Source organism: Oncorhynchus keta, chromosome 27 (assembly GCF_023373465.1).
Source record: "Oncorhynchus keta strain PuntledgeMale-10-30-2019 chromosome 27, Oket_V2, whole genome shotgun sequence".
In the NCBI taxonomy this organism is placed as follows: domain Eukaryota; kingdom Metazoa; phylum Chordata; class Actinopteri; order Salmoniformes; family Salmonidae; genus Oncorhynchus; species Oncorhynchus keta.
In genome coordinates this window covers 20,035-44,673 of record NC_068447.1, presented here as the reverse complement: position 1 = coordinate 44,673, position 24,639 = coordinate 20,035, and the positions used below count along the sequence as shown (strand labels likewise).

The window sequence follows — 24,639 nt, the reverse complement described above, 5'->3', positions numbered from 1 at the left end:
CTGAATGACTACTACCTGAATGATCAGAACCTGAATGACTACTACCTGAATGATCAGAACAGGAATGACTACTACCTGAATGATCAGAACAGGAATGACTACTACCTGAATGATCAGAACCTGAATGACTACTACCTGAATGATCAGAACCTGAATGACTACTACCTGAATGATCAGAACCTGAATGACTACTACCTGAATGATCAGAACCTGAATGACTACTACCTGAATGATCAGAACCTGAATGACTACTACCTGAATGATCAGAACCTGAATGACTACTACCTGAATGATCAGAACCTGAATGACTACTACCTGAATGATCAGAACCTGAATGACTACTACCTGAATGATCAGAACCTGAATGACTATTACCTGAATGATCAGAACCTGAATGACTACTACCTGAATGATCAGAACCTGAATGACTACTACCTGAATGATCAGAACCTGAATGACTACTACCTGAATGATCAGAACCTGAATGACTACTACCTGAATGATCAGAACCTGAATGACTACTACCTGAATGATCAGAACCTGAATGACTACTACCTGAATGATCAGAACAGGAATGACTACTACCTGAATGATCAGAACAGGAATGACTACTACCTGAATGATCAGAACCTGAATGACTACTACCTGAATGATCAGAACCTGAATGACTACTACCTGAATGATCAGAACCTGAATGACTACTACCTGAATGATCAGAACCTGAATGACTATTACCTGAATGATCAGAACCTGAATGACTACTACCTGAATGATTAGAACCTGAATGACTACTACCTGAATTGATCAGAACCTGAATGACTACTACCTGAATGATCAGAACCTGAATGACTACTACCTGAATGATCAGAACCTGAATGACTACTACCTGAATGATCAGAACCTGAATGACTACTACCTGAATGATCAGAACCGAATGACTACTACCTGAATGATCAGAACCTGAATGACTACTACCTGAATGATCAGAACCTGAATGACTACTACCTGAATGATCAGAACCTGAATGACTACTACCTGAATGATAAGAACCTGAATGACTACTACCTGTATGATCAGAACCTGAATGACTACTACCTGAATGATAAGAACCTGAATGATCAGAACCTGAATGACTACTACCTGAATGATCAGAACCTGAATGACTACTACCTGAATGATCAGAACCTGAATGACTACTACCTGAATGATCAGAACCTGAATGACTACTACCTGAATGATCAGAACCTGAATGACTATTACCTGAATGATCAGAACAGGAAACGTGAGCACACATGGCGCCACTAGTTTGTTAAACCGACACTAACAGGTTTGATGGAATTCTAGCCTGGGTTTCAGGAGTCTGAACACCAAAGCCTTATTCACGTCAGTCATTAATACCAGGATATTTACTGTATGTTTTTATGTAAGGAAATATATTTTACACTGCACAAGACATCCACTGGGGACAGTATGTCTCGATTGTATTGAATTCAAAGGGGCTCTAAAGGACACGACAGACCTGTAAAACTGGCCCTTAACCTATTCTTATCAAATCAAATGTGACGAATACAACAGGACCTTACAGTGAAATGCTGACTGACAAGCCCTTATTAACCAACAATGCAGTTAAGAATGTATAAAGGATCATTAAAAAAATCTAAGTAACAAATAATTAAAGATCAGCAGTAAATAACAATAGCGGAGCTTTATACAGGAGGTACAGAGTCAATGTGGAGGCTTTATACAGGAGGTACAGAGTCAATGTGGAGGCTTTATACAGGAGGTACTGGTACAGAGTCAATGTGGAGGCTATATACAGGAGGTACTGGTACAGAGTCAATGTGGAGGCTATATACAGGAGGTACAGAGTCAATGTGGAGGCTATATACAGGAGGTACAGAGTCAATGTGGAGGCTATATACAGGAGGTACAGAGTCAATGTGGAGGCTATATACAGGAGGTACTGGTACAGAGTCAATGTGGAGGCTTTATACAGGAGGTACAGAGTCAATGTGGAGGCTTTATACAGGAGGTACAGAGTCAATGTGGAGGCTATATACAGGAGGTACAGAGTCAATGTGGAGGCTATATACAGGAGGTACTGGTACAGAGTCAATGTGGAGGCTATATACAGGGGGTACTGGTACAGAGTCAATGTGGAGGCTATATACAGGGTATTACGGTACAGAGTCAATGTGGAGGCTATATACAGGGTGTTACAGTACAGAGTCAATGTGGAGGCTATATACAGGGTATTACGGTACAGAGTCAATGTGGAGGCTATATACAGGGTGTTACAGTACAGAGTCAATGTGGAGGCTATATACAGGGGGTACTGGTACAGAGTCAATGTGGAGGCTTTATACAGGGGTACCGGTACAGAGTCAATGTGGAGGCTTTATACAGGGGGTACAGAGTCAATGTGGAGACTTTATACATACAGGGGAGGTACAGAGTCAATGTGGAGGCTTTATACAGGGGGTACAGAGTCAATGTGGAGGCTATATACAGGGTCAATGTGGAGGCTATATACAGGAGGTACAGAGTCAATGTGGAGGCTTTATACAGGAGGTACAGAGTCAATGTGGAGACTTTATACAGGAGGTACAGAGTCAATGTGGAGGCTTTATACAGGGGGGGTACAGAGTCAATGTGGAGGCTTTATACAGGGGTTCTGGTACAGAGTCAATGTGGAGGCTTTATACAGGAGGTACAGAGTCAATGTGGAGGCTTTATACAGGAGGTACAGAGTCAATGTGGAGGCTATATACAGGGGAGGTACAGAGTCAATGTGGAGGCTTTATACAGGGGTACAGAGTCAATGTGGAGGCTATATACAGGAGGTACAGAGTCAATGTGGAGGCTATATACAGGGTGTTACGGTACAGAGTCAATGTGGAGGCTATATACAGGGGAGGTACAGAGTCAATGTGGAAGCTATATACAGGGGGTACAGAGTCAATGTGGAGGCTATATACAGGAGGTACAGAGTCAATGTGGAGGCTATACACAGGGGGACCGGTAGAGAGTCAATGTGGAGGCTATATACAGGGGGTACCGGTACAGAGTCAATGTGGAGGCTATATACAGGGGTACTGGTACAGAGTCAATGTGGAGGCTATATACAGGGGTACCGGTACAGAGTCAATGTGGAGGCTATATACAGGGTATTACGGTACAGAGTCAATGTGGAGGCTATATACAGGGTCAATGTGTAGCTTTATACAGAGTCACTGTGGAGGCTATATACAGGGGTACTGGTGCAGAGTCAATGTGGAGGCTATATAGCCAGGGGTGTACTGGTACAGAGTCAATGCTCTTGTAGTGTGTGATGTGCAACGGCTAGGTTTGAAAACAGTGATAAGCAATAGTCAATAAGAGCTCACCAGAGAAGATAAGATAACGTATCACATCACCCAGAATGTATAGACTCTGGAGCAGGAGCCATGACTACTACTAGTATGGATGTATAGACTGGAGCAGTAACTATGACTACTACTAGTATGGATGTATAGACTGGAGCAGTAACTATGACTACTACTAGTATGGATGTATAGACCGGAGCAGTAACTATGACTACTACTAGTATGGATGTATAGACTCAGCAGTAACTATGACTACTACTAGTATGGATGTATAGACTGGAGCAGTAACTATGACTACTACTAGTATGGATGTATAGACTCTGGAACCATGACTACTACTAGTATGGACGTATAGACTCTGGAGCCGTAACCATGACTACTACTAGTATGGACGTATAGACTCTGGAGCCGTAACCATGACTACTACTAGTATGGATGTATAGACTCTGGAACAGTAACCATGACTACTACGTGTTTGCCTTTAACCAAAGCGTCAAATCATTACAAGCAATGGTATTTACTATGTATTGGCTACTTCGCTATGCGTGAATGTCTGATTGAAAACACTGGAGGCTACTGAAAGCCACAGCTCGTTCTGGACATATTAATCTAATCACATTGATTGTGAGAGCGTGGTATTGAGAATCCTCAGGACCAAGCGAAGCATCTTAGTGTTTAAACACCCGTCCATGCCACTACGTTGGCAAGACAAAAACATTTGAAGAAAGATTGTTTAATGAGAGGATGTTGGAAGTGGTGTAGTGTGCGCCCGGTCTTAGGGACAAGACAAGGCTTTCAGTAAGAAGGCCTCATAACCACAACATTAGTAGAGAGGAAGTACTTCTAGCAACACATATCTCGGAATTGTCTCTATTTGGGTGGCAGCTATGGGCTTACACATTAATAAAGGGAGTTCCCCCAATCAATTACATGACCCGATTTACTTTTTATCATGTTAATCTTTGACTGTAAGCCATCAGGTCTGTCGCTAAACAACCCACCCGTCTATAATGCCCTTACGCAGTATGTCATCTTCACGGAGTCTTGTCCCGTTAATGAACAGACAAGTGCAGCGTTTGTAACGCAAGATAGAGCCCTTTAGTCAGAGATCACAATTATTTTGGGAGCTTGCAAAATGACCTTTTCATTCAAGACAGGATACATATATTAATTGTTTAGTTACTTTTTCCTCAACTACTTGTTTCTCCAACTTTATAGCAAGCCAATTGTCATATTCTGTGGTTTGGTAACTTCCTGTTCTTTGACAGACTGGCTGGACTGAAGACGAAAAGATTCAAAACTGAGGCGTCCGTCTCGCAACTGCACCTTCAACCACAGGGGGGCGATGCCCTTCCACTCTTGTGGACGTGCCCATTGAAATGCAAGACATCCGGCGCAACGCAACAAGTGCTTATGGGTAATGTGAACATACATGGCTTAGTTTCAACCAGAGCCTTCTGGTCCAGAGCGCTTTAGAAGAGCTGTGACATGACAAATTATAACAGGCAGTTGTCATTTTGGATAGCAGTACTCAGTGGCGACGCGTCATTCAGAGCTACATTTAGCTACATTTAGCCTGTTTTGGCAATGATACGTGTCGCATACCAGTTTGCAAACAATGTTTAAAAAAATAATATTTAACCTTAACTAGGCAAGCCAGTTAAGAACAAATTCTTATTTACAATGACGGCCTCCACCGGTCAAACTCGGACGGCGCTGGGCTGATTGTGCACTGCCTTATGGGAGATAATCAACATAGGGGTTGGTAATGTCCTCGTTGCGACATGATTGGCTCAATGTTCTGTCATTCACGGGGACCTCATCGCAAAATCTACGAGGTGCTGCCAGAGTTTTCCCAGAGGCCTTGGAAGCTCCAGAAAATGACCGTTTTCCCACCAGGACCGCCACGCCACCTTCCTGTACAATTGAGCACAAAAATGTATTGTAATATGCCAGGGAGATCTGTATACTGTAGCAAGCGGTTAGGGTGAGGCACATGTGCTACTAATAACGTCACCGGTTTTTGTAAGTTCGTCGTCTGCTTATATGCCCCCCTTTAGCCTATGGTTCTGACTTGGGCCATTCTTAGTTTACCCTGTTCTGAATTATGTTAAGTGTGTTGAACAAATGGTTGATTACACCAGTCTACACTCGCTCATTATCGAAATTACTGGTTGCCTCTTACCCACTCCTGCCATAGTTTGTACAGCTCAATGGTCAGTAGAAACCACATAGTCTATCGGTAAATAGCTCACCCTTTTTCAAATCCCCATACTGGTTGCCTCTTACCCATCTCATTTTCCCCTTATGCCACCTCAGTTTGTACATCTCAATGGTTATTCATTGTAGTAAAACCACTTTACCAGCCATGCAAATGAGAACTTTTTAAGACTGGTAAATAAAGGCTGAATGTTTTTTGATTCACTGTTTGAACTGCCAGATGAGGCTCCACTGATAGCCAGGTGTAGCAGTGGCAAGGATTCACTCAATGGTGCTGAAAATAAATCTCTGCTGTTCAGACAGCTTTATGTCGGCCCAGTTCTACTGCAATTAAATGTTATGAAATGTAGTGGCTTGCTGGCACGCATCCCAAGATTGACATGCTAAAATCACCACCGGCAGTACCTCATGTACAATACTGCCGTTCCTAGTTAATATTTCAGTATAAGAAATTAGCTCATGATAAAGTCCTTCCCCGTTACTCACCTTGCCCAAGTCAACCCCTCATCTGAAGTCAGAATCAGCAGTGAAATGACAACCATAGAAGATTTTAATATTTTATTTGCCGACTATTCAGATTTATTCTTTCACCACGTCTGAGCTCTTGTGAAGCCGAGGACCAGACAGGCATCCTATGGGATGTCGAACCTGTCCAGACCGTCTGTAGTTGGGTGTCTAGATGGCGTGAATCTTCTTCCAGCGAGCCAGAGGACCAGTCGAAGGGATGTACTTCACCCCACAGCCATCAGGAATCACGCGCTTTTCAGCCATCATTTGATCAAAGTCCACCGCGTTGAACTTGGTGAAGCCGTACTTCTTGGACATGTGGATCTGAGGGAGGGAGAGGTGAGTGATCAGAGGTCCTCTACAGACAGCAATGTATGTTAGTGTGTAAAGGGATGTGGCCCTTAAGACGTTTAAAACCCCATAGCCGGAAATATAAGTTGCATAATAAAACGATCCATAAAAATCTGCCAGGAAGCTAGAGATCTGTTCCCATTGGCCGAGTCTCGATCCACCACTCCCGCCTCTGCAGTGAAAGGTGGCATAGCTAGAGCAGTGTTTTGTCAGACCATGAGACATCCTTGAAAATCAGTCTCAAACAAACATCTAACGTATGAACGGTTTGGCTACAAACTATTATGACCTGGATGGAAAGGAGACTCAAACACAGTTCTCAGTTTACACTAAAACATCATCAAAAGTGTCTTGGACCCCTCCAAAGTCATTACAGTTGATCTGACAACTTGTGTTGAGTGCAAACAGTTTGGGCTACACTATTAAGACCCCTCTGGAAAGGTGTCTCAATGTTGGTTGTTTAGCATTATGACACCTCCAGGCTGCAAGGCTCACCTGAAGTCTGGAACCAAGCAAAACCTTATTTTTGGAAGTATAGGTGAGGACTGTTTAGTGCCGAAAAGGGGTCAAATGTGTCGTTTTTAAATCCGATCTTTCTTCCGTCTCTCAGATATAGGACAGACATGTCAGAACTTTTGGGGGCCCATCGGTTGTAGTGAATCTGTTATTCAATGTGTTGGTTGGTATCACATTTGATCAGTTATCCCCAGTGTGTTTGTATTTCAAGTGTGTGTCCAGGTGAGTGAGTGTGTGTGTCCAGGTGAGTGAGTGTGTCCAGGTGAGTGTGTGTGTGTCCAGGTGAGTGTGTGTGTCCAGGTGAGTGAGTGTGTGTCCAGGTGAGTGTGTGTGTGTCCAGGTGAGTGTGTGTGTCCAGGTGAGTGAGTGTGTGTCCAGGTGAGAGAGTGTGTGTCCAGGTGAGTGAGTGTGTGTCCAGGTGAGTGAGTGTGTGTCCAGGTGAGAGTGTGTGTCCAGGTGAGTGTGTGTGTCCAGGTGAGTGTTACCTTCTGGCGCCCGGGGAACTTGAACTTGGCTCTGCGGAGAGCCTCGATAATGTGCTCCTTGTTGCTGGCCTTGGTGCGGACAGACATGATCACCTGACCAATTCTAACACGGGCCACGGTGCCCAGGGGTTTCCCAAACGCACCACGCATCCCTGTCTGGAGCCTAGAAACACAGAACAAAACACTTCACCTGACGAACAGACAGAACACATTGAATTATGGGACGACACACATCCAATGTTCTTGGACACATGGAATGGAGTCTAATTGCACCCTCTAATGACGGTCACCAACTGGTCCATCTTCAAGACATTTCTAGTCCATCACCGAACTGTATAAACACGTTTAAGGCTCTCTGTGTGTGTGTGTGTGTGTGCCTGTGTGTGCGTGTGTCTGTGTGTGTGCGTGCCTGTGTGTGCGTGCCTGTGTGTGCGTGTGTCTGTGTGTGTGCGTGCCTGTGTGTGCGTGTGTCTGTGTGTGCGTGTGTGTGCGTGCGCGTGTGTGTCTGTGTGTGTGTGTGTCTGTGTGTGTGTGTGTGTCTGTGTGTCTTGCACCATGGACAGTAGGTGCACTTGACACCGAAGCCCTGCAGGTCAGGTAGACAGTGGTCACAATGTTGGGGATAGTAAAAATGTTCATTATAAAATGAAGACCTACGAAATACAAAGTATAGACGACAATGAAGCTTTTTAAATAAGATCTGGGAGAACTAAGAACCAAAATAAACTAGACAGACTGAGGTTCAGAAAATGCCATGTGAGCAGCTCAGACAACATAACAAGGCATCATCTTTGCCCCTTAAAGTGCAGCACAGCGAGAAGTGAACTAACAGCAACATTTTGCCAAGAGGACTTCTAACCCCCCCCCCATCAGAACAGTTTTTAATTACATCTGAGGTAGTTTCCTACTTGTTTTTTGACTCAGAAAAGGTTGGTGACCACTGTACCACGTAGTTCACTACTGTTGACCAGAGGCCTATGAGCTGGCCATTGACACGTAGCAGCACCTTGTCCATGTTACCAGCTGACAGAGGCAGAGCAGTATCAGGCCAGCGTCCCGGCCCCCAGCCCGGCCAGCGTCCCGGTACACAACCCCCAGCCCAGTCAGTCCTGGTCTGACGTACTGCAGCACCAGTTGTAAAGCATTGTCTCAGCGGTCCCTTAAAGGGGCCAGCACCTCCCAGCTGGCCTCATACACAACCACAGAGTTACTGTCTGCAGCCATTGCACACCAGAACCGCACGGCAGCGGGACTGGTCGGCTTAATAAGCTGCAGTTGTTTTAGGAGTTTAGAACAGTGCTGTACCTGTCAGCCCCAGCGCAGGACAACATCTTGTTGATACGGATGACATGGAAGGGGTGCAGGCGGACCCGGATGTGGAAGCCGTCTTTTCCACAAGTCTTCACCATGTACTTATTGGCACAGATACGGGCTGCCTCCAGAGCTAGAGGAGAGATGGGAGAGTTAACACAGGCTGCTGCCTCCAGAGGAGAGATGGGAGAGTTAACAGACTGCCTCTAGAGCTAGAGATATGGAAAGTAGATTTAATGCGACATGCAATCTGACCTTGCATTTTCAGAAGACAAAGTGTAACATTGTCAATGAGTGAGAGTGTGTCAGAGCATGGCCGACAGTCTCCAGAGAGGCACCCTCACCTTCAGAGGACAGCTGCTCGTACTCGTCAGAGACCATGTGACCACACAGAGGGAACTCGTCCACCCTGGCCTTCTTCCTGCCCAGGTCAAAGATCCTGATCTTAGGATCTACAGAGGTAAACAACAGGAGAGAGTTCACAAGAGGTTAATTGTTCATGTTGGTCTGAATGTCTAAAAAACAACAGACTTAACGGATAGAAATAGATCAGCCCCTGCTTATACCGGCTTTCAATGAGTGACATCTACACTGAATAAAAATATAAAACGCAACAATTCAGTCAACTAAAATCAACTCATTAGGCCCTAATCTATGGATTTCACGTGACTGGGAATACAGCTATGCATCAGTTCATCAGATGCACTCTCAAAAAGGTAGGGGCCTGGATCAGAACACCAGTCAGTCAGTCTCTGGTGTGGATCAGAACACCAGTCAGTATCTGGTGTGGATCAGAAAACCAGTCAGTATCTGGTGTGGATCAGAAAACCAGTCAGTATCTGGTGTGGATCAGAAAACCAGTCAGTATCTGGTGTGGATCAGAAAACCAGTCAGTATCTGGTGTGGATCAGAAAACCAGTCAGTATCTGGTGTGGATCAGAAAACCAGTCAGTATCTGGTGTGGATCAGAAAACCAGTCAGTATCTGGTGTGGATCAGAAAACCAGTCAGTATCTGGTGTGGATCAGAAAACCAGTCAGTATCTGGTGTGGATCAGAAAACCAGTCAGTATCTGGTGTGGATCAGAAAACCAGTCAGTATCTGGTGTGATCACCATTTGCCTCATGCAGCACCACACATCTCCTTCACATAGAGTTGATCAGGCTGTTGATTGTGGCCTGTGGAATGTTGTCCCACTCCTCTTCAATGGCGGTCGTAGCTGATATTGGCGGGAACTGGAACACTGTCGTGCACATGGACCCAGAGCATCCCAAACATGCTCAATGGGTGACATGTCTGGTGAGTATGCAGGCCACGAAATAACTGGGACATGTTCAGCTTCCAGGAATTGTGTACAGATCCTTGTGACATGACAACCATGTGACCAAAACGCTATGTTTTTTTTTTTAGTTGTCCATACCACAACCCTACCACAAGGAACTCGTCACAACGATGACATCAGCAAACCACTCGCCCACACACGCAGTCTGCCCAGTACAGTTGAAACCAGGATTCATCCACGAAGCGCACACTTCTCCAGCGTGCATCGAAGATCGGTTAAGACGGTTCCAGACCCAGGGGAGGACGACGAGCACAGCTTCCGAGACGTTTGTGCAGAAGTTCTTTGGCTGTGCAAACCCACAGCTGTCCGGGTGGCTGGTCTCAGACGATCACGCAGGTAAAGAAGCTGAATGTGGAGGTCCTGGGCCTGCGTGGTTACACGTGGTCTGCAGTTGAGGACCGGTTGGACGTACCGACGATTTCTAAAACAAGGCGTAGGCAGCTTATGGTGGAGAAATGACAAATTGACAAATTCTCTGGCAACAGCGCTGGTGGACTTTCCTTCAGTCAGCATGCCAATTGGACGCTCCCTGAACTTGAGACGTGATAGTGTTGTGTGACATTTTGTCACTTTAAAGTGGACTTTTATTGTCCCCAGTACAAGGTGCACTGTGTAATGATCATGCTGTTTAATCAGATTCCTGATATGCCACACCTGGTGGATGGATTATCTTGGCAAAGGAAAAATTCTCACTAACGGGGATTTAAACAAGTTTGTTCACAAAATTGTGAGAAATACGAGTTGGGATCTGTTATTTCAGTTCATAAAACACAGGACCAACACTTTACAAGTTGAGTTTACATTTTTGTCCAGTATATAAGTCACTTCTGTGACTTTGGTCTGGTCACTCAAAGTGTCATATTACAGCTGTAAGTGACCAAGTAGACGGAAGAGTTAACTAGCTACACCCTCAGTAGTTGTCAAAACTAAAACACTGTAAAGCATTGTCTCAGCGGTCCCTTAAAGGGGCCAGCACCTCCCAGCTGGCCTCATACACAACCACAGAGTTACTGTCTGCAGCCATTGCACACCAGAACCGCACGGCAGCGGGACTGGTCGGCTTAATAAGCTGCAGTTGAGAACACGGCATGTTCCTGTTTAGTATTTAATAGATTCCCCCATTAGCCACTGCCAAGGCAACAGCTACTCTTCCTGGGGTCCAAACAGGAAAAAAACTATTACAAAAACGCAACACCCCCCCCAAAGAACATTAAATGTAGTCAGTGTTGTCCTGAGAGGTACATATCTAATCTTACTGCGTGCGTTACACGATGAGGAATAGAGTTCTGTGAGTTTCCTAGGCTCTGTTCTAAATTGTGAAGAGACCCCTGGTGGCATGTCTTGTTGGGTACGTATGGGCGTCTGAGCTGAGCCTTTTGAACAGGCAGTTCCGTGCCTTCAACACTTCTCAAAGACTAGTGATGCAGTCAATTTAGCATGCAATTGACATTGGCCCCTAAATGTACACTGAAGGTTAACAGCTCTGTTCTGAGCCAACTGAAATTCGCTTGTTTGAGTGGGAATAACCTCAATAACCTCAGGAGAGTACTCACCAGGCACACCGCGACAGAAACGGGACTTGGGGTAGGGCTTGTTCTTGCAGTAGCGGTAGCTGAGGGAGACACAGATGGTTTATTCAAACAATTATCAGCCGACGAGCTGCAGTAACAAATGTATTTTGGGTGTAAAAATAATCTACACACACAATACCCTCATAATGACAAAGCAAAAAACACATTGAAAAAAGTACAAATGTATGTAAACTGAAATATGACAGTACATAAGTACTCAGACCCTTCTCAGTACTTTGTTGAAGCACCTTTGGCAGCTATTACAGCCTGAGTCTTCTTGGGTATGACACAACAAGACTTGTCCCAAAGCCACTCCAGCCTTGTCTTGGCTGTGTGCTTAGGGTCGTTGTCCTGATTTTCACCAAGGATCCCTGTACTCGGTCCGTTCATCTTTGACCCGATCCTGACTAGTCTCCCAGTCAATACCGCTTAAAAACAACCCCACTGCATGCTTCTGCCACCACCATAGGGATGGTGCCAGGTTTCCTCCAGACGTGACACTTTGCATCCAGGGCAAAGTTCAATCTTGGTTTCATCAGACCAGAGAATCTTGTTTCTCATGGTCTAAGTGTCCTTTAGGTGCCTTTTGGCAAACTTCAAGCAGGCTGTCATGTGCCTTTTACTGAGGAGTGGCTTCCATCTGGCCATTCTACCATAAAGGCCTGATTAGTGGAGTGGTGCAAATATGGTTCTCCTGTCTCCACAGAGGAACTCTGGAGCTCTGCCAGAGTGAACATTGGGTTCTTGGCCACCTCCCTGACCAAGGCCCTTCCCCCCGATTGAGCAGTTTGGCCATGTGGCCAGCTCTAGGAAGAGTCTTGATGGTTCCAAACTTCTTCCATTTAAGAATGATGGGAGGCCACAATTCCTTAGACCTCATGGCTTGGTTTTTGCTCTGGCATGCACTGTCAACTGGGGGACCTTGTATAAACAGGTGTGTGCCTTTCCAAATCCTGTCCAAGCAATTGAATTTACCACAGGTGTACTCTAATTTGCTAATTTCTATAAAAAAAATAAAAAAATAAAGTATTTTCTTCGTCATTATGGGGTATAGTGTGTCGATTGAGTCCCCCAACCCATTTTGGAATACGGCTGTAGCGTAACAAAATGTGAACAATGGGAAGGGGGCTTAATACGGTCTGAAAGCACCGTATATCCATCACTGTATCTACCACAACCCTTCAGGATAGCACTCACTGGCCCGGGAGACGGTTTTTACATGAAAATGTATCTTTCCTCTATTTCTATCAAATGTTTGTATCCAAACTTGACTTTATTTACATTTTTAGTAACTTACGACACATATCTGGAGCGACTTAGTCATTGCATTCAATGTTTCTAAGCAGTCTCGTCCCGTTTCTGTGTAGAGATAAGTGGGTAAGGACCACTTAGTGTGGACAGACAAGCTCGTTGAACTATTTATACAATCCATTCTTTTAGATGTGCAGTAATATCTAACAATACACACAGTTGGAGCTAGGAACACAAGCATTTCGCTACACGCACAATAACATCTAAATACGTATGTAAATTAGATACTAATGATATTTAGATATTCACGTATCTTAATTCTGTACAGTAAACCTCACAATGTGTATTGTACCAATAATCACAGATTACAGTAATACACCAATAAACTCCATAATAAGTATGTTGATCAACCCACAAGTTGCAGAGGCTAGTTATGCTACCTAATGCCATTAGCAGTGTTGGCCTTCTAATCTAGCTAGCTACATTAGCTACTGTTAGCCAGGTGAATGACAGGGATGTAGACATCGCGGACAGTGTAACATACCATCAAGCGAGTTAATTTAATGACAACACAAATTGACGTAACGCCATATGAATAATTTGACATCAACCCTGTGAATGTAGCTAGCTGGCTAATTACTGCACATGGTACAGACACATCCGCCATTTTGTATTTTCACCCAGTGTCAGAATTTATCCGAGCTAAAACCATGCAACAAAAACACTCACCATCGGGCTGGCCGGCGACCCATGGCTGCGATCTGTTAAAATAACACAAACACTTATTACGAATGGAAAGTAGCTATGGTCCTAGAGTGGACGAATACATTATTTTCTATAATTTTTGGAAGAGCGGCAGAGACCACGATGTCACCGTGTACTCACCGAATGGAGGAAAGGAAGTCAGACAGACTTCCGCTGAGTCATATCGGTGCGTTCGCGTGGAGAAAATATACGGTAAAAACACACCTCTTTTATTTTTGATTTTGGTAAGCACTTTTGTAATCACACGTGAATTATGGTTAATAATCGTAAATGTTTTATTGAATATTTTGTCTGTGAATTTTTATCCGCAACAACTATCCAACCGTGGAGCATCTTGGGAAGAGTAGTTTTACCAAAGACATTTATAACTAACCCAAGATCGTTCATCTCTGTCGTTTACAGTAGGAGCAAATTAAGCATAGTCGGCAGAACAAGCAAGGAGATGGGCAAAGCCGAGCATTGCAAGCGGCGAGTGGGGATCCATAATAAATACAAATACAATTTAAATATTGGCACATTATAGCGTTTATTTGCATAGTTCCATTAAGGATCGCTTCCTCTAATGTGCGAGTGTGAACAAACTCAATAAGACCTTGCGCTCAAACAAAACTTCTTCTTTTTTTACTTTAGCAAAGTGTCAAGTCTCTAAAACTTCGTGCACTGTATTCGTAAGCGATTCTTGTTTTGGGAACAGAACACTGAGATCATTTGTTTCATCAATGAGAAAATTGGCAGAATGTCGACCCAGTTTCAGCAAGTTCCATCTTCTCCCACTACCTGCGACTAGATTTCCTCTCACTAACATATTTGGTGGTGAGATGTTCTAACGGGATTCTACAACTTGATAGCCACTGTGATGTGTTTGGGTTTTACCACAGATACAACAATGACACAGATATTTCACCAGATGTATAAATGTGAAACACCCGCATGCCGTTTCCACTCACTACCAAACATCGCATTGAGAAGAAACCCAGTGGCCGGCAGCGGGAGAAGATGGATTTCGTCCGAGATTCTGCAAAAATTTCTCATCGATTATCTCATCGATGAAACAAAGTAGGTGTTCCCTCACAGAAATATGAAAATATATGCTAGAACACGCCAATAATATCTCGCTAGCTCGTGCTTGGCACTGCCCACTTCCTTGCTTGTTCTGCCCACTATGACTCATTTGTTCCCGTTTGAAACGACGGGCTTTGGTCTATCTTAGTTATAAGAATCTTAGCTTTTACTGAGAACATGGGAGGGCAAGAGGAAGATCACAGAGTTTGGGATGAGATGAGGTGGTGGTGGAGGAGTAGGAGGAAAAAACGGAACACAACTGAACATGTTGATAGTATTAGTTTGGGTTGGTGATGGTGGTGTTATTTTATTTATTTTTTATTGGTTAGTGACGATAGAGACTGTAAAACCGTCAATATTTTGCGTTTTAGAAGCTTCTATGGCTCATTTTCACAGGGCGGGGCTTGACTGGCAAGACTGTAAACTCTCCTAGACTCACATTAAGCATCTCCAGAGTTAAATCTAGAATTGGCTTCCTATTTCGCAACAAAGCATCCTTCACTCATGCTGCCAAAAATACCCTCGTAAAACTGACTATCCTGCCGATCCTCGACTTTGGCGATGTCATTTACAAAATAGCCTCCAACACTCTACTCAGCAAATTGGATGCAGTCTATCACAGTGCAATCCGTTTTGTCACCAATGCCCATTATACTACCCACCATTGCGACCTGTATGCTCTCGTTGGCTGGTCCTAGATATATATTCGTTGCCAAACCCACTGGCTCCAGGTCATCTATAAGTCTTTTCTAGGTAAAGCCCCACCTTATCTGAGCTCACTGGTCATCATAGCAACACCCACTCGTAGCACGCACTTCAGCAGGTATATTTCACGGGGCATCCCCAAAGCCAACACCTCCTTTGGCCGCCTTTCCTTCCAGTTCTCTGCTGCCAATGACTGGAATGAATTGCAAAAATCACTGAAGCTGGAGACTTATATCTCTAACATCTATAACTTTAAGCGTCAGCTGTCATAGCAGCTTACCGATCGCTGCGGCTGTACACAGCCCATCTGTAAATAGCCCATCCATCCAACTACCTACCTCATCCCCATATTTGTACCACTATTGGCCTATTTACTGCCTTACCTCCTTACTTCATTTACTTAATTTGCACACACTGTATGCAGATTTGTTCTATTGTATTATTGACTGTATGTTTGTTTACTCCATGTGTAACTCTGTGTTGTTTTTGTTGCACTGCTTTACTTTATCTTGGCCAGGTCACAGTTGTAAATGAGAACTTGTTCTCACCTGGTTAAATAAATGTGAAATAAATCAAATAAAAATACTCGTAGCACCCCTGATATTCATAGGAGCCTAAAACACAGCCGTAAGGGACAGATCTAAATGTACAGAATGGGTACCTGGAGGAAAATGGGGAGGGTCATGCTTTCCAATTTCAGTCAAGGGGGCTTTAATCATTTAAAAATATCTAGTCCAGTGGAGGGTTATGTAATTTGTAATTGATGAAATTTCAATATTTCTCAGTGTTTTAGAATAGTTGCTCATTAGATGATATATTGATGTGTGCCCAATGCTGGCCCTCGTCTCTGATTCTCCGCTGGGCGGCAATGTAAAGTGCACCTATAGTATATTTAGTGTGGTCTCAATCAAATGATCCACATCCTATACGCTATAGGCTACGAAGAGAAGCCCAGAGCTAAGTTATCAAATCAAATCAAATCACATTTATTTATATAGCCCTTCGTACATCAGCTGATATCTCAAAGTGCTGTACAGAAACCCAGCCTAAAACCCCAAACAGCAAACAATGCAGGTGTAAAAGCACGGTGGCTAGGAAAAACTCCCTAGAAAGGCCAAAACCTAGGAAGAAACCTAGAGAGGAACCGGGCTATGTGGGGTGGCCAGTCCTCTTCTGGCTGTGCCGGGTAGAGATTATAACAGAACATGACCAAGATGTTCAAATGTTCATAAATGACCAGCATGGTCGAATAATAATAAGGCAGAACAGTTGAAACTGGAGCAGCAGCACAGTCAGGTGGACTGGGGACAGCAAGGAGCCTTCATGTCAGGTAGTCCTGGGGCACGGTCCTAGGGCTCAGGTCAGTTGAAACTGGAGCAGGAGCATGGCCAGGTGGACTGGGGACAGCAAGGAGTCCTCATGTCAGGTAGTCCTGGGACATGGTCCTAGGGCTCAGGTCCTCGAGAGAGAGAAAGAAAGAGAGAAGGAGAGAATTAGAGAACGCACACTTAGATTCACACAGGACACCGAATAGGACAGGAGAAGTACTCCAGATATAACAAACTGACCCTAGCCCCCGACACATAAACTACTGCAGCATAAATACTGGAGGCTGAGACAGGAGGGGTCAGGAGACACTGTGGCCCCATCCGAGGACACCCCGGACAGGGCCAAACAGGAAGGATATAACCCCACCCACTTTGCCAAAGCACATCCCCCACACCACTAGAGGGATATCTTCAACCACCAACTTACCATCCTGAGACAAGGCCGAGTATAGCCCACAAAGATCTCCGCCACGGTACAACCAGGGGGGGGGGGGCAACCAGCCAGGCCGACCACAACAGTGAATCAACCCACCCAGGTGACGCACCCCCCCAGGGGACGGCACGAGAGAGCCCCAGCAAGCCAGTGACTCAGCCCCGTAACAGGGTTAGAGGCAGAGAATCCCAGTGGAAAGAGGGGAACCGGCCAGGCAGAGACAGCAAGGGCGGTTCGTTGCTCCAGAGCCTTTCCGTTCACCTTCCCACTCCTGGGCCAGACTACACTCAATCATATGACCCACTGAAGAGATGAGTCTTCAGTAAAGACTTAAAGGTTGAGACCGAGTTTGCGTCTCTGACATGGGTAGGCAGACCGTTCCATAAAAATGGAGCTCTATAGGAGAAAGCCCTGCCTCCAGCTGTTTGCTTAGAAATTCTAGGGACAATTAGGAGGCCTGCGTCTTGTGACCGTAGCGTACGTGTAGGTATGTACGGCAGGACCAAATCAGAGAGGTAGGTAGGAGCAAGCCCATGTAATGCTTTGTAGGTTAGCAGTAAAACCTTGAAATCAGCCCTTGCTTTGACAGGAAGCCAGTGTAGAGAGGCTAGCACTGGAGTAATATGATCAAATTTTTTGGTTCTAGTCAGGATTCTAGCAGCCGTATTTAGCACTAACTGAAGTTTATTTAGTGCTTTATCCGGGTAGCCGGAAAATAGAGCATTGCAGTAGTCTAACCTAGAAGTGACAAAAGCATGGATTAATTTTTCTGCATCATTTTTGGACAGAAAGTTTCTGATTTTTGCAATGTTACGTAGATGGAAAAAAGCTGTCCTCGAAATGGTCTTGATATGTTCTTCAAAAAGAGATCAGGGTCCAGAGTAACGCAGAGGTCCTTCACAGTTTTATTTGAGACGACTGTACAACCATTAAGATTAATTGTCAGATTCAACAGAAGATCTCTTTGTTTCTTGGGACCTAGAACAAGCATCTCTGTTTTGTCCGAGTTTAATAGTAGAAAGTTTGCAGCCATCCACTTCCTTATGTCTGAAACACATGCTTCTAGCGAGGGCAATTTTGGGGCTTCACCATGTTTCATTGAAATGTACAGCTGTGTGTCATCCGCATAGCAGTGAAAGTTTACATTATGTTTTGAATAACATCCCCAAGAGGTAAAATATATAGTTATATCTCTAAGATAGCTGCTGGGATGGTCTGAAATACAAGTAAGCTGCCTTACACACTGCAATGGATTTTCCAACCCTGAGCCCTGGCCTGTTCTGTTCTTACTGATAAAAAAAATAGCTAGCTAACCAACAACTGCAAGGATGTATTTGAGAGAGCTCACTGTGCAAATGTATTTACGTACACTACGGTCACAAGACACATCCTAATTGTCCCTAGAATTTCTAGACAACCAGCTGGAGGCAGGGCTTTCTCCTATAGAGCTCCATTTTCATGGAACGGTCTCCCTACCCATGTCAGAGACGCAAACTCGGTCTCAACCTTTAAGTCTTTACTGAAGACTTATCTCTTCAGTAGGTCATATAGTTGAGTGTAGTCTGGCCCAGGAGTGGGAAGGTGAACGGAAAGGCTCTGGAGCAACGAACCGCCCTTGCTGTCTCTGCCTGGCCGGTTCCCCTCTTTCCACTGGGATTCTCTGCCTCTAACCCTATTACAGGGGCTGAGTCACTGGCTTGCTGGGGCTCTCTCATACCGTCCCTGGGAGGGGTGCGTCACCTGAGTGGGTTGAGTCACTGATGTGATCATCCTGTCTGGGTTGGCACCCCCTCTTGGATTGTGCCGTGGCGGAGATCTTTGTGGGCTATACTCAGCCTTGTCTCAGGATGGTAAGTTGGTGGTTGAAGATATCCCTCTAGTGGTGTGGGGGCTGTGCTTTGGCAAAGTGGGTGGGGTTATATCCTTCCTGTTTGGCCCTGTCCGGGGGTGTCCGCGGATGGGACCACAGTGTCTCCTGACCCCTCCTGTCTCAGCCTCCAGTATTTATGCTGCAGTAGTTTATGTGTCGAGGGGCTAGGGTCAGTTTGTTATATCTGGAGTACTTCTCCTGTCCTATTCGGTGTCCTGTGTGAATTTAAGTGTGCTCTCTCTAATTCTCTCTTTCTCTCTTTCTTTCTCTCTCTCGGAGGACCTGAGCCCTAGGACCGTGCCCCAGGACTACCTGACATGATGGCTCCTTGCTGTCCCCAGTCCACCTGGCCGTGCTACTGCTCCAGTTTCAACTGTTCTGCCTTATTATTATTGGACCATGCTGGTCATTTATGAACATTTGAACATCTTGGCCATGTTCTGTTATAATCTCCACCCGGCACAGCCAGAAGAGGACTGGCCACCCCACATAGCCTGGTTCCTAGGTTTTGGCCTTTCTAGGGAGTTTTTCCTAGCCACCGTGCTTCTACACCTGCATTGCTTGCTGTTTGGGGTTTTAGGCTGGGTTTCTGTACAGCACTTTGAGATATCAGCTGATGTACGAAGGGCTATATAAATACATTTGATTTGATTTATGTTTTCAATAAACATTGAAGATGAGAGTTTACATGTTGCCAACCCGTCTGTTTTGCCACATAGTTAGACCTCGATTGTAAACGACCAGCCCTCTATATCTCACTCCATACAAAACATGGATTTAATATCTTTTGAAATGTCTATGTTTTTGCACCTTTCGAAGATACTTTTCCCCACCAAATCGAGAAGGAAGAAAAGGCAAGAAAAATCTATGGCGGTGTTCCTGTAACGCCCAGAAATGGACACCAAAAATCTTGAGGTATATTAACATATAATGGGACGGCAGGCTAGCCTAGTGGTTACAGTGTTAGACTAGTAACTGGAAGGTTGCAAGTTCAAATCCCTGAGCTGACAAGGTACACATCTGTCGTTCTGCACCTGAACAGGCAGTTAACCCACTGTTCCTAGGCCGTCATTGTAAATAAGAATTTGTTCTTAACTGACTAAAATAAAAATTATCTGGTGTACAATTTGCAGCTTCAAGTAGGACTACTGCTCCAAACTGTCTGATGACACTGTTAACAACTGCATTTGGACATTATTTTACCAACACACCACTTAGGACAGATGAAAATGATCAAGGATAAATGGACACAAACTACATTGGAAGGTTTTCATACTGAGTTGTTATAGGGGCTTTTAGATACTCCCAGGTCCAACTGTTTCCTACTGTGGCCAGCAGGGGGCGGCCTTGTACCAGGAGAGCAGCTCCTGTATTGTCTCTGTTCCTCTGTCGTCCTTTCTGTACTGAGTAGATGTTGTCTTTCTGTATTGTCTCTCTGTTCCTCTGTAGTCCTCTCCATGGAGTGATTCGATGTTGTCTCTCTGTTCCTCTGTAGTGATGAGATCTTGTCTCTGTTCCTCTGTAGTCCTCTCAATGTAGTGATTAGATGTTGTCTCTCTGTTCCTCTGTAGTCCTCTCCATGTAGTGATTAGATTCAGTCTGACTCAGAGCTCCAGTATGAGGTCATACTAATGCAGAACAAATGTTTTAACGACGAGGGAGGCTGGACAATGTTAGGAATTCTAGCCTTGGTTTGACTCCACACATAGAACATACCCAATATAGACCTATACTGTTCCCTGTTTCAATGAAACAGCAGCCCTTTACTTGTTAATTTATTAAGATACATGTAACCTTTATTTAACCAGGCAAGTCAGTTATGAACTAATTCTTATTTACAATGACGACCTACCCCGGATGACGCTGGGCTGATTGGGACTCTCAATCACGACCGGTTGTGAAACAGCCTGGAATCGAACCAGGGCCGGTAGTGACGCCTCGAGCACTGAGATGCAGTTCCTTAGACTGCTGCGCCACTCGAGAGCCCTAAACGGGCCATGTTAAATGGGGAGGCTCTTTAGGTACTGCATAGTGACCTCTAATAGAACTAGCCTACTCCAGACACTGCAAGCTGAGCGTTTAGTTTGTGAAAAGGTCTGTGTGTGTGTGTGTGTGTGTGTGTGTGTGTGTGTGTGTTTGCATAGGCTTTCACACAGCTCAGTCCACACTGGCGACTCTTATCTGATGTTCAGCTGTAGAGAAGTGTTTATTCAATGACTTCTGCTGACCACTGTTATACTGATATCACTCTTGTACCTTATATTTACCTTTATAATACAATATGGCTTCACCACGGCAGTCAATGGTCACTCCGTCAAGTATGTGATAAGAAGATAAATGCGTGTGTGTGTGTGTGTGTGTGTGTGTGTGTGTGTGTCTGTGTGTGTGTGTGTGTGTCTGTCTGTGTGTGTGTGTGTGTGTGTGTGTGTGTGTGTGTGTGTGTGTGTGTGTGTGGGCGGGCGGGCGGGTGTGTCGCGCGTTTGTGTGGAGCTCACCTCCTAAACACTTCCTTTCTGAGAGCGATGGTCATGGTGTTACTCACCACACCCTCAAACCCTCACACACACATGCACGCACACACACACACACACACACACAAACACACAACACACACACACACACACACACACACACACACACACACACACACACACACACACACACACACACACACACACACACACACACACACACACACACACACACACATACACACGCATACACACAAACACACACACACAACACACACACACACACACACACACACACACACACACACACACACACACACACACACACACACACACAGCCGTGCACACACCCCACACTGTGTTACACACCACACACACACACACACTACACAACACACACACACACACACACACACACACACACACACACTAGTCTAAAGCCGTGCTGTGCTGTGTTACTACATACCAACCCCTCACTGTGTTACTACATACCAACCCCTCACTGTGTTACTACATACCAACCCCTCACTGTGTTACTACATACCAACCCCTCACTGTTACTACATACCAACCCCTCACTGTTACTACATACCAACCCCTCACTGTGTTACTTACTACCAACCACTCACTGTGTGTGTTCAGGTGTCTGTGTGTTTGAAGTTCTGAGTCAATAGTAATAATTTTCATATTTTCCTGATGTGAAACTATGACATTACCATGGAAAAACATGCCCAACACACACACATATTGTGAAGCAGCATCCCCTGCAGCCTCATTTCCTCGTTCAGCAGCATTCCCCTGCAACAGCATTCCCCTGCAACAGCATTCACCCTGCAGCAGCATTCACCCTGCAGTAGCATTCACCCTGCAGTAGCATTCACCCTGCAGTAGCATTCACCCTGCAGTAGCATTCACCCTGCAACAGCATTCACCCTGCAGCAGCATTCACCCTGCAGTAGCATTCACCCTGCAGTAGCATTCACCCTACAACAGCATTCACCCTGCAACAGCATTCGCCCTGCAGTAGCATTCACACTGCAACAGCATTCACCCTGCAGTAGCATTCACCCTGCAACAGCATTCACCCTGCAACAGCATTCACCCTGCAACAGCATTCACCCTGCAACAGCATTCACCCCACAGTAGCATTCACACTGCAACAGCATTCACCCTGCAGTAGCATTCACCCTGCAGTAGCATTCACACTGCAACAGCATTCACCCTGCAGTAGCATTCACCCTGCAACAGCATTCACCCTGCAACAGCATTCACCCTGCAACAGCATTCACCCTGCAACAGCATTCACCCCACAGTAGCATACACCCTGCAACAGCATTCACCCTGCAGTAGCATTCACCCTGCAACAGCATTCACCCCACAGTAGCATACACCCTGCAACAGCATTCACCCTGCAACAGCATTCACCCTGCAACAGCATTCACCCTGCAACAGCATTCACCCCACAGTAGCATTCACCCTGCAACAGCATTCACCCTGCAACAGCATTCACCCTGCAACAGCATTCACCCTGCAACAGCATACACCCTGCAACAGCATTCCCCTGTAACAGCATTCACCCTGCAGTAGCATTCACCCTGCAACAGCATTCACCCTGCAACAGCATTCACCCTGCAACAGCATTCACCCTGCAACAGCATACACCCTGCAACAGCATTCCCCTGTAACAGCATTCACCCTGCAGTAGCATTCACCCTGCAGTAGCATTCACCCTGCAACAGCATTCACCCTGCAACAGCATTCACCCTGCAACAGCATTCACCCTGCAACAGCATTCACCCTGCAACAGCATTCACCCTGCAGTAGCATTCACCCTGCAACAGCATTCACCCTGCAACAGCATTCCCCTGCAACAGCATTCACCCTGCAGTAGCATTCACCCTGCAACAGCATTCACCCTGCAACAGCATTCACCCCACAGTAGCATACACCCTGCAACAGCATTCACCCTGCAACAGCATTCACCCTGCAACAGCATACACCCCACAGTAGCATACACCCTGCAACAGCATTCCCCTGCAACAGAATTCACCCTGCAACAGCATTCACCCTGCAGTAGCATTCACCCTGCAACAGCATTCCCCTGCAACAGCATTCACCCTGCAACAGCATTCCCCTGCAACAGCATTCACCCTGCAACAGCATTCACCCCACAGTAGCATACACCCTGCAACAGCATTCACCCTGCACTACCCCCTGCAGCATCCCCCTGCACTACCCGCCCTGCAGCATCCCCCTGCAGCATCCCCCTGCACTACCCCTCCTGCAGCATCCCACCTGCACTACCCCCTGCAGCATCCCCCTGCACTACCCCCTGCAGCATCCCCCTGCACTACCCCCTGCAGCATCCCCCTGCACTACCCCCTCCCCTGCAGCATCCCCCTGCAGCTTCCCCCTGCACACCCCCTGCACACATCCCCCTGCAGCACCCCCACCCCTGCAGTACCACCCCCTGCAGCCCCCTGCAGCCCCCTGCAGCATCCCCCTGCAGCACCCCCCTGCAGCATCCCCCTGCAGCATCCCCCAGCAGCACCCCCTGCAGCATTCCCCCTGCAGCATCCCCCCCAGCAGCACCCCCTGCAGCATCCCCCTGCAGCAGCATTCACCCTGCATCAATTATACCCTCTTCTAAACAAAAAGTTGGGTCTATCCAGAGTGGGTCTATTCAGAGTGGGTCTATTCAGAGTGGGTCTATCCAGAGTGGGTCTATCCAGAGTGGGTCTATCCAGAGTGGGTCCATCCAGAGTGGGTCCGTCCAGAGTGGGTCCGTCCAGAGTGGGTCTGTCCAGAGTGGGTCTGTCCAGAGTGGGTCTGTCCAGAGTGGGTCTGTCCAGAGTGGGTCTGTCCAGAGTGGGTCTATCCAGAGTGGGTCTGTCCAGAGTGGGTCTATCCAGAGTGGGTCTGTCCAGAGTGGGTCTGTCCAGAGTGGGTCTGTCCAGAGTGGGTCTGTCCAGAGTGGGTCTGTCCAGAGTGGGTCTGTCCAGAGTGGGTCTGTCCAGAGTGGGTCTCTCCAGAGTGGGTCTGTCCAGAGTGGGTCTGTCCAGAGTGGGTCTATCCAGAGTGGGTCTA

At 46.0% G+C, this 24,639-nt stretch overlaps 1 protein-coding gene, 2 long non-coding RNA genes and 2 other non-coding genes across 7 annotated transcripts; 2 read left to right on the top strand and 3 right to left on the bottom strand.

Annotated features, from left to right (window-relative positions):
* Positions 1 to 1,122: 1,122 nt before the first annotated feature.
* LOC127912296 (uncharacterized) lies at positions 1,123 to 2,636 on the top strand. 3 transcript variants are annotated; one of them, XR_008081661.1, is made up of 3 exons: positions 1,123 to 1,783; positions 1,862 to 1,960; positions 2,000 to 2,313. It is a non-coding gene; the product is annotated as an uncharacterized LOC127912296 (long non-coding RNA). The 3 variants fall into 3 exon arrangements; XR_008081660.1 differs by having other exon boundaries at positions 1,125 to 1,783; positions 2,033 to 2,313; XR_008081662.1 differs by adding an exon at positions 2,539 to 2,636 and having other exon boundaries at positions 1,718 to 1,783; positions 1,862 to 2,065.
* Positions 2,637 to 6,128: 3,492 nt separating this feature from the next.
* On the bottom strand, positions 6,129 to 13,800 carry rpl10 (ribosomal protein L10). Its single transcript, XM_052481178.1, has 6 exons — positions 13,648 to 13,800; positions 11,650 to 11,708; positions 9,100 to 9,207; positions 8,750 to 8,888; positions 7,445 to 7,607; positions 6,129 to 6,416 (listed from the first exon to the last, which is right to left on the bottom strand). The coding sequence occupies exons 1-6, from the start codon at positions 13,668 to 13,670 to the stop codon at positions 6,261 to 6,263; spliced, it is 648 nt and encodes a 215-aa protein (XP_052337138.1). The 5' UTR covers positions 13,671 to 13,800; the 3' UTR covers positions 6,129 to 6,260.
* On the top strand, positions 7,056 to 7,458 carry LOC127912293 (uncharacterized). The gene is made up of 3 exons (XR_008081658.1): positions 7,056 to 7,207; positions 7,242 to 7,279; positions 7,318 to 7,458. It is a non-coding gene; the product is annotated as an uncharacterized LOC127912293 (long non-coding RNA).
* On the bottom strand, positions 8,587 to 8,719 carry LOC118380472 (small nucleolar RNA SNORA70). Its single transcript, XR_004824873.2, has one exon. It is a non-coding gene; the product is annotated as a small nucleolar RNA SNORA70 (small nucleolar RNA).
* LOC118380470 (small nucleolar RNA SNORA70) lies at positions 11,039 to 11,171 on the bottom strand. The gene has a single exon (XR_004824871.1). It is a non-coding gene; the product is annotated as a small nucleolar RNA SNORA70 (small nucleolar RNA).
* Positions 13,801 to 24,639: the final 10,839 nt, after the last annotated feature.

Bases quoted from the DNA above. Each gene is read 5' to 3' on its own strand.
- rpl10 (XM_052481178.1), bottom strand. From the start codon at position 13,670: ATGGGTCGCCGGCCAGCCCGATG. The intron at 11,709-13,647 runs GTGAGTGTTTTT...TGTCTCCCTCAG, and splicing joins GGTCGCCGGCCAGCCCGATG to CTACCGCTACTGCAAGAACA. The intron at 6,417-7,444 runs GTAACACTCACC...TCCCTCCCTCAG, and splicing joins AGTTCCCCGGGCGCCAGAAG to ATCCACATGTCCAAGAAGTA.